Raw genomic sequence first — 10666 nt, forward strand, 5'->3', positions numbered from 1 at the left:
GTTCTTGAGGGTTCGTTTCATATATATCGGACACACTACTGTTCCAATTCCCTTCGTGTAAGGATCGATAATCAATTCGGGATTTGGTTCTACGATTTCTCTGCATGACCCAATCAAGTTCATTCACCATTCACCGGCCATATTAACAAGTGCGTAAATCGATGTTCCCAACACAAATCGGATCGTTGGACTCGTAGCTCGGAGTTCCCAACACAATGGGAAATAAATCGAGAGTTCGTAATTATACAGCTTAATCAGGTTTCGTGTCGAAGAATTGATTCTCCTGATCTTCTGTTACTCGAATATGCTCGTGATTGATACCATCGTAATGAAAGTTCGGTCGTATGTGCCCGACTTAGGCTCCGAACTTCCGACTTGACGTGACAAAAAACAAAGTTGACACGCAAGCCAAAGTATCTCGAATGAATAAAACTTCTGTGATTCAAACCTAAACCGGGACCTAGGGGACCCTGGGTAAATCGGGGATTGGACGGAGGCCGTGAGTACCAGCTTACTTCACCGACCAATCATTGGACCCACAGGGACACACCCCTCACAGGCCCAGGCAAACGGGAAAACAATTAGCCATTTTACATTAAAATTTTACCATTAGTGTCTCAAAAAATGCGAAAATAATCCGGTATAACGTTCAATGATCTTCTGTTTTTATTATCGTCATGCATGTTTTCCGGGTCACGTTCTAATAGCATGTGGGCTTCCGGTTACGTCATCAAATTCATTTCCCGCGAATTTATTGGGAAATCTAAATTACCACATAAAATGAGCTGAAGTGAAAGAAATAAAAAATGTCTAAATAAAAATATTGTGATCAGTATTTAGTGCAACATTAAAGTTTCATCGTAAATAATTGCTACGATTCGCTAACCTAAAGCATAAGTAATTACAACCAAATTATTTTAAAATTCACGTTTCGTTTCTATTATAATCTCAAATGGTTTTGATCACAAGATCGTTTAGAAGCTTTGCAGTACTGACTCTTTCAAACGCACAGATGCTTTGATTTTAACAAAGATGGCGACCTGAAGCTGTGTGGCGGTTTGGATTGGAATTAAATTGCGAATATTTCGGCAAGTAAACATCGTACAAGGTTCCCGTGTGGTCAGATCATCTAATTATGTCAATATGTATTCAGAACAGCTGTTGTTTAGTCGCTACGGTCATTAACATAAAAATTCGGATTATTATATAAATACTTATTTAATAATTATTTGGCGTTAAAAGGGGATAGGGAGCGATATATCTAAGGAAATGCATACACAATAGAACGGACAACCACTGATATATGAAGGATCTAGGCTAAAGTAACATGATATTATAGCTTTATGCCACTGACAATGATTTAACAATTAATTGCTATACATCGTGTCGTTAAAAAATTCCAATTTATGACAATGTGTTCGAGTGTATTTATTACATTTTAACGAATTTTTTAGTGTTTTGAAAAATATTTTAACTTGGAGATTCTTATACTGTTAAGGTACAGATATGAAAGGAATCCTTATTTGTAACATAAATAACATTTCGGAATTCAACATCAATTAGTTGAAAACGCCTTCAATATTTCATGATTTCAAGATAATTTTGTTGTAGTCCTTATCTTTTGTTTAATACGTTGCTGTTTATGATATATCTTGCAGGTATACCAATAGTTTATATATATAAAGCTTTTCTATTTCTTTTTAACGACCAAGCAAACTACGAATGTCTACACAATGACTCGGTATAACTCGTCATCTATATGATGTAGGCACTATATGTATCAAACAAGCAAAGTGACATTATACAAATACATCATGGGTGTCTGGCAACAGTCCAGGATATTTGACACCCATGACATACTTGTTTTGATACATCATCACTAAAACACACTTAGAATCACTTTAAACACGGCTTTTCTGTAGGCACAGAAGTCGCCATGACTTTCGTCTGGCAGTTTTGACATCTGAGTGACTTAGACGCTTTAATTGTTCGCACATAATCACATTCTAGAGCGTCACAGGTGTTTAATAATTCGCACGTGACCGTGCAATAGTCATCTTTGCCGTGCAATAGTTAAAGAAATAGCTTATACGTATCGTTAAGGAAAAATCAAACGCATAATGTAATAAATAAATAAAATATATACATGTATAGTACATATACATATGGACCATTAGATGTTAATTGTGCTGTAAGGTGCATATTTTAACGTGTCTCGAAGACTAATTTTAAACGCTTAAAATAACAACATCTTTAAAAACAATATTGATCTATTGTAAGTATATACGTGGTGTATATTGATAACTCGGGGTCAAATGTTGACAATATGAAATTTTATTCTTTAGTTTCTTGCTATCTTATTATACAAAAAGGAAACAATGATTTGTTAACCTCTTTCGTAACTCCTTGCAATTAATCAAAGGATTGCTTTATTTTCTATTTAGGTGGTAGATGTGCAATGCAATTTTTACCATATTCAAATAGATATTTTAACTACGTTGATCCTCTAGAATCTAGAACTTTTGACATTGTAAAGGTCACTATACTGTTACGGTTGAGTAAACCTAGCCAACTAAATATTGTCTCACCCGGTAGCTCACAGTGATACCTACCAATATATATCGGGTCTGATAAAGATGATATATGAATGTTATATTTCTATTGGTATTTCAAATTAAGCCTTTTTGTTTATAGATTTTATAACGGCTTGTTCACATTTCGTTAACGGGTTCTGGGAAAATTTGGTACCTCCGATAGTCAACATTGAAATAAAACCTTAAAAGTAATCCATATGGTCTGTATCTTAGAAAGGTATTATGGAAATTCATCTATGAAACCAGACGTAGTCCAAATAAGTCGAAAAATATCATTTTGACTAAAGTTTTCCTCTCCGTCCGACTTGTACGTACACATATGGGTTTACGTAATATAACACCAGAGTTTTATTTATAGCTATATAGCCGCTTGATTCCTTGAAGAAACTTGATCTTCACACAATTTTAAAAGACCATTATCTCTTGGACAAATTTCTTTATAACTCATAACGTGAAATAGATGCACGTATAAGTTTAGTAGAATTCAGTATGCTTGTTTATAATTGTTAGTATAATAATTAAAAATTTATTTTGATATCATGCTTTATATTCAACAATATTTTTGATGTACATTTTTTGTTATGAAAATCTAATATAACCCGGGTTGTACATATTTCCATTCATTCTAACACTTCCGTAACATTCTTCGTTATCAATACTTACATGATTGATACTTGTGTTGCTGCTTTAACCAATATTATTTAAAAAAATGAAAGCAGTGCATTTAGTTTTCATGTGATGTAGCACTTTTTGTTGTTGCATTTTTTTAAAGAATCCCTTTTTGAGCTTTCATGTACAAATGTAAGAAATAAATTGATATCTTAAATCATGTTTTAAAATGATTATGATAAGCGCTGACAAAGATATAGAAGAAAAAAAAGACTTAAAAATGTTGGTTATTACCTAAATACTCAATTTAGAAATGAATTTCAAGGCAAACAGAAATGCTGACTAAGAAATATTGATGCTATTATTAACATAGACTAGACCACTTCTTTCAAACATTAAATAAGTCATGCTGGTGATCAAGGCAACCTATGTTTGTGCCACAAACATATTGATGGAAACGGTGGATTCAGCGAAGTAGAGTTTTGACACCATTTTAAAAAAAGTATTCTAGATAGTGGGTCATCGTAAATAATTATCATTTGATTACAATCCCACTTCAGAAAATTGATAAAAACATAATAAATTTCATTTTTTGTTTGTTTAATGTACATGTATCTTTATACATTGTATATTGCACGTTCTTTCAAACATTATATACAGAAGCATGTAGTAAATTCATCTAGAAAAATGACGATGTGTGTCATTCGTCTCAAAGTTACCTGAACTAGGTAATGTGCAGAATAGAAAATGACACAATGAACAGTATACGTACGAACACGTAGTTTTAAATAACTTACTTTAGCGTAAGTTAGCGTACTTTAGCGTACTTTAACGTACTTACCGCTATATTTTGCCTAAGACTAACTTTCAAATAACTTGTTTAAAAAACTCGGAAGAGCCGTGAGTGGCGATTGTACTTTTGAACAAGTTCTACGGCACCACTTGAACGGACTTTAGTATAGATAGGGTACTTCAATATATACAATGTATAACGTTATTCATTATAAATAACGTACTTCAGTTTATATTTCGTACTTCAGTATGTATAACGTTCTTGAGTATATATTGCGTACTTCAGTATATATAACATATTTCAGAATATATAACGTAACTTCAGTTTATATAACGTATTTCAGTATATTGAACGTACTTCAGTAAATATAACGTACTTCAGTATATTGAACGTACTTCAGTATATATATCGTACTTCAGTATATATGACGTACTTCATCATATAAAGCGTAATTCAGTATATATAACCTAATTAACTATTAATAACATCCTTAAGTATAAATAACGTACTTCAGTATATATACTGTGCTTCAACATATATAACATACTTCAATATATATAACGTACTTCAGTATATATAACGTACTTCAGTATATATAATGTACTTCAATATACTAAGTATATAACGTACTTCTGTATATATAATGTACTTCTGTATATATTACGTACTTCAGTATATATAACGTCCTTCAGTATATATAACTTACTACAGTATATATAACGTAGTTTAACATTGTTTACCAAAGTACAGTGTATAACGTTCTTTAGTGCACTTACGTGTACTTTATCATAGTTCATCGTTCTTCCTGTCGTACTTTAAGCGAGTTTAACTTCCAATCAACCTTTGGTTAGTACTATTTTAGCGTCGCTTAAGGTTCTTACTTTAACGTACTTCAGCGGATTTAAACGTATAAATACATTCTTTCATTATGTGCCATAGTTGAACCTTCTAACTTTGTTAACGTAGGAATTACCTTGGATATTACTGAACATGTTAAACTGTTATTTAACGCATGTGTGGCATAGACTTTAGAAATGTTAACTGGATAATTTGAAGACCACAAGACATATGTGCTTTGGAAGCTGACGACATATAGACTGAAAGGCTCGTGTAATCCTGAGGGAGTTTATCTGGAAAAAAATACATTGAGGTGTGATTTTTACTCTTATTCCCTGGTGTAATTTGTGTTTATATTTTTATGTGTTATTTATAAAACCCTAAAACAACACTATCGTGTGTTGTTTCTTTTGTGGTTTGAACCTTAACAAAGATAATGCCTTAATGACGTTGAATTTATTTACAAGAATAAATAACAACCAGAAAAACGACAAATGATTGTACACAACATTTTCTAGTACATCTGCGAATCCTACACACCAATTTATTACTAAAATTAATAGTTCAATCGTCAGGCAGATGCAAGTAGAAAGTTTCTTGTACAAACTTTCTGCTTCCCACTAATGTTGTAAATGAATTAAAACTAGAAAGACCATCAGGTTTGGGTGATAGCTAAGGTTTATTACTGTATTGTCATTGTTACGTAATATTGCGTAAATTATCTGTCATTACATAATCTGACTAAGATTACATAATATTGCATAAAGGAATACGTAACATATTCATAATTAATACAGATACATTTAGAGGAAAAACATGTAATAAACCATGTAGTTAATTGTCCTGGACAAAGGAACCCTAGCTTGACTCTCTAAACTACTGATACAATCACAAAGTCTACTTCTACATAACACACATTAACCTACTCTACAGATACAAATAACTGACATTTTCTAACATAAGAGAATTATAATAAAGGGTGGGTGGGAGAGGTAGAGTTTTGAAGCTGCCGACTTTCAAAGCAGCAACCTACGTGGTCTTTACAGTAACGCAGAATTTTTGAAAGTGAACGTTTATCCGAGATTTCAATATACATACTAGAATTTTGGTTTGATTTAAAATGATTGGATGTTCCTTACCCTATCGAAAATTTGTTGTGTCCCAGGGGAAAACACAACTGGGCCACCATTTGTTTACATCGCTACGCAGTATGAAAAAGTCCGAGAGGATCGAAAGGATCGTAAATCGCGGGACTACGAGACATAGAAAATGTTACTTATGTTCTAATAAAAACGATGTAAAAGGCTTACAAAATCACGAATATAGTAAATTTTAGTTCTGACAGATTAACAAACCAGAGGATAAGATTTTCTTGCGTGTAAAATTATAAAGATTTCCGATGCGCAATACCGGAAGTAAAACTTTGTATACACACAACCGGAGAAGAAACACGTGTGTAGCAGACCACGTAAGAGTGCTTCCTCTCACAATTAATAACATATTATCACAATAATACATACGGAAGTGGAGAGTCAATATCAACAAGGACAGAGCCCATCCGTCATTACGATAGACCGTGTAAGCATGTATTGTTTATTCTTTAATCGTAAACATACATGTTGTCAAGGTCTCGGAGTGAAATACATCTAGGCATATCGAAATATAATCTTTTAGTATGGGAAATAGAATGAATACCAAGGATATTATTTCCTGTAGACATGTGGTCTAATAGGACAACTTGCTGTAGAGCTGATTGTCTAAGCTTGGATAAATGTCTTAATTAAGGGATACAATATCCATTTTTACATTTTTAGATTTGTGTAGAAGACGTACAACCTAAAACACCTTCATACCTGGGGTACGTATATGATTTTGGTAATATAAACGGTATATGCTGAATGGTGATATAAAATCAATCAATCACTATGTCAGGTCAATCTATATATTTCGCAATAAGCACGAGTTCAATTTTATTTGTAAAGGTATTGTATGGCATGTTTCAAATAAAATGAAACTATATGTTCAAGTTTATATGTAATTCAATACTACAGCCTATTGTAGAATCAATTTCTATGCCAGAATTGGCAAACCATATGCATACACAGTATAAATGTATTGATTTAAATGTTTCAATCAATATTTTAGCAGCGCTTTTGGGTCATAATCTGCTAACATAATAGCATTATTTTTCAAAGGATAGATTTATTTTTCGATAACAGGTACCAGTGTGTATATATACCAATCAGTTCTATTTTTATCAAACTATTAATAACCATTACAAAACATGGAATCCCATTTTTTCGCAGTGTGTATGATGAAATGCGTTTACTATAGGATGACTGAGTCATTTCAGTGCGTTAAAGATGGACGATCTACATGTATATTCAAAAGCTGTGTCCATATTCATGGAAAAAGCAACAAAGATGATCCTACGGCAAAAGCTGATAAACTATGCAATAAAGACCATAGGTGGGATACCAATGTTTATTTCTGGCAGCAGAGCCGAGTGTACACAAGGACTGGATTCTGACACTGATATCGTATATGAATCGCCAACTATTAAGGCAACAGTAAATACCAAACAAGCAAGAAGTCTTCAATTTGTCAGTGAATCTGCAGAAAACTACGACGCTGTAGTTGTGATGGATACACTTGGTACTCACTCTGGCTATACAAAAGTCAAGTTGTTCGATGTCAACAAAAACCAGTCTCAATCTAAAATTGATGTTGAATCCCTTTGTTTTGACGATACGGAGTATGTCTCTAGCGTACAGGTGTCAAAATATTGGGAGCATCAATTAGCAACAAGTGCTATTTTTCCTGTTCATGGTATGCGAAAAGAATTTCAATCTCATGGACCCTGCATTGCCTTTAAATACGGAGGATTAAGACAAGTCTACGACATCGACACTCTATTTTCCCTACCATGTGACTGGCCAGAAACAGCTAGAGAATGGCAAATGAGACCTCGTGAGTATAACTGGCCTGGTCAGGAGACGATATCGAAAATAGTTTCAATGGGTTGTAACTTGGTCCCCATAGGACACGCAGATTCATCTGAAAAGGATCTGGAATGGAGAATATCTTTCAACAAGACAGAGCGAGAGCTTATATGGTCATTCAATGGTACTCAATATGCTTGTATTGACTGTATGAAGATTTTCTTCCATTCGAAGATGAGTAAAAAGTTTCCAGATGTTTTCCCGTCTTACTTCATTAAAACAATCATGCTTTGGATGGTAGAGGAATCTCCAGCTGAAATGTGGAGACCGGAAAATCTCAACAGATGTCTGGACCAGTTACTGAACCGGATAATCATTTGCCTAGAAAAGAAAGAAGTAAGAAATTACTTCATTCCGTTAAATAACATGATAGACACAAGATCGGAAAAGGATTTAGACAACCTTCGTTTGGAATTGAAGACCTACAAAGAACTTGGATCGGATTTATGGATAAATATAATGAGATTAAGAGTAGACGAGGCAGATGATAACGACATATACTTTCACCACGTGGAAATCAATTCACTGTGTTTCATTCGTCACTTTACATTGAATCTCCTTCATGCATCGAATCAAAACACGTTCTCTGCAGATGTAAAGCGCATCAGTGACCAATTACAACACGCTGTGGATCTTGGTTTATCCGAAAACACGTGTTTGATCTTACAACAAGAACTTGGCACAATTCTAGCGTTACATAACTTTAAAAAAGCTTTGATTTCAGGGGAGGACCACAAAACCGATGGAAATGCCGTTCAATTACTATTGCAAAACCAAGCTGATGTGACCTTCTGTTGTGGTCGACTGATGTTTGCTACATTTCATTTACAACAGGGAAGATACAAAGAAGCACAGGATATTGCTAACGATGTCATCAGAGGGTACGTCACTACCATTGTTCATTATTCGTTCCATAACAGAGACAAAACCCCAAAAGATGAAGACTATGCTGAAATGTATTGCAAAAAAGGAAGCACTTTTCCTGAAACATTAAAGCGTTTCATAGCTTTCGACATCGTGTGTCTTCCCATTTTGATACAATTTTACCCAAAAGCTGTGAGGAGAGTGATGCAGAAAAACACTATGGTTCTGTTTATCAACCCTTTGTTCTATGCCCATGTGATCAATATCCATTGCTGCGTTGAAACGAGAAATAACCTCCGAGCACCTGAAATAGCTGATGATTTGATCTCGTTTATGGAAAAAAATTCCAAAAATCTAGAACAAACATCAGACACCCCGATACGTGATATAGCAGGGGAATGCCTCAAGATGCTTGGTATGTTTGACGAAGCCCGTGCATACTTTACTAACCAGTCTGAAGGTAAGATATAAAATATTCCATTACAGTTAAATTTACGTTGATAATTTTATGATTATTTCAAAAAAATCTAGGTGGCAGGAGTTCAAATTTTCGTTTGTATAAAGAATAACAGCAACTGGGATAGATATAGATATATATTACAGAAAATATTTTATAAACTACTTCCGGCTGTTTTCATTCATTGAAAATGAAACTAAAAGACAGACTTTAGGCCAAGCTTTGCCTGAAATATCTTAGGGTATATTAACCTTATTTATCCGTGTTAATCACAATTTACATATGAACAATTGCACGCAGTTAGGTGTTTTAAATTAGAGTTTTCAAAACTATTCCATAATTGGCAAATTCACACTTCAAACTAAAAGAAATACGTTTGTACTAGGAGATGTTTCTTTTTTAAAAGTTAGTCGTAATTCATATGACAGTTGGCTGTTTTGTGTTTTAATAGCTGTGGAACCTTGTGACCACGGAGTTTGCAAGAGATCGAGAGACGAGGATACTCCGAGTCCTAGAATTGCAAAAGTTAAGACTACGTGTAAAGCCGGACGGGTCAACGTAAGTTGGAATTTTATCACCTAAAACCGCAAATCTGTCTGTCTGTTTACTGGCAGGTGATAAATATTTCATAAAGGCCACCCTATTGAGCAAAAATATTGACAGAATTAATACTATTATATTTCAATGTAAATGTAGCTCTATATTCATTACTATATCTTATTGAACTCATAGATTTGTATTTATAATTTGACATTTATTGAAAAAAATTCCACTGAACTGTTTAACAATACAATATATTCAGATAGATTTTAAACACAGGGCAATTGTTAGGAATGGAACAATATAGGTTATAATACTCATTTTTGTTAAAGACAAAAAAATAGTAAAACTGTCGGGTAAGTTCTGTATAACATGTATTATTAAGTTCTATATATGGTGATTAATTCATTAGTATATATTAATATAGATACGTTATTTTTATACTGGCATCAAAATGATTTTTGTGCAATGAAAACAATTTTGAAAAAAAATTCAATCTGTTTTCTTTTGCAGTGAGGCAGTGGTCAAATACTGGTCCGAGAAACATACTTTTGATTAATGTTAATCATACACAATGGACAAGATATGTTTACCACAGAAGACCAGTTATGACACCCATTCCGTTGATTACTCTGTCACCTTCATCAGACAAGTAACCAAATGCCTATAATACTGCAAATGTATTGTAATCTAGAATTTCACAATTGTTAAACGTACTGTTGAAATGGTAATGAAGGCACATGTTGGACGCTGGATGATATATATTATATTGAGAAAATAGGATATATGGTAACCTGCCGAGAAAGGTAACCAACTTATATATGATGACGGTAAGGATGGCGAAAGTGGTATTAAATCAAAGTAAGTTTAGCAAATGATTGTTTATTTAAGCGCTAGCGCGCTTCATAGAATTTGCCTCTGTCCAGTTGGCATTCATATTGACTATGAATGCCAACTGAAAGCCGTTCAA

At 33.6% G+C, this 10666-nt stretch overlaps 1 protein-coding gene across 1 annotated transcript; it reads left to right on the forward strand.

Moving 5' to 3' along the window:
* Positions 1–6359: 6359 nt before the first annotated feature.
* Positions 6360–10666, forward strand: LOC117327394. Its single transcript, XM_033884347.1, has 3 exons — positions 6360–9159; positions 9608–9714; positions 10210–10666. The coding sequence occupies exons 1-3, from the start codon at positions 7197–7199 to the stop codon at positions 10210–10212; spliced, it is 2073 nt and encodes a 690-aa protein (XP_033740238.1). The 5' UTR covers positions 6360–7196; the 3' UTR covers positions 10213–10666.

Source organism: Pecten maximus, chromosome 5, assembly GCF_902652985.1.
Source record: "Pecten maximus chromosome 5, xPecMax1.1, whole genome shotgun sequence".
NCBI lineage: Eukaryota > Metazoa > Mollusca > Bivalvia > Pectinida > Pectinidae > Pecten > Pecten maximus.

What these genes read in the sequence shown, in the direction of transcription:
- LOC117327394 (XM_033884347.1), top strand. Translation starts at nt 7,197, where the DNA reads ATGGACGATCTACATGTATATTCAAAAGCTGTGTCCATATTCATGGAA. An exon ending in CTTTACTAACCAGTCTGAAG is followed by an intron (nt 9,160 to 9,607) that starts GTAAGATATAAA and finishes GTGTTTTAATAG; the next exon opens with CTGTGGAACCTTGTGACCAC.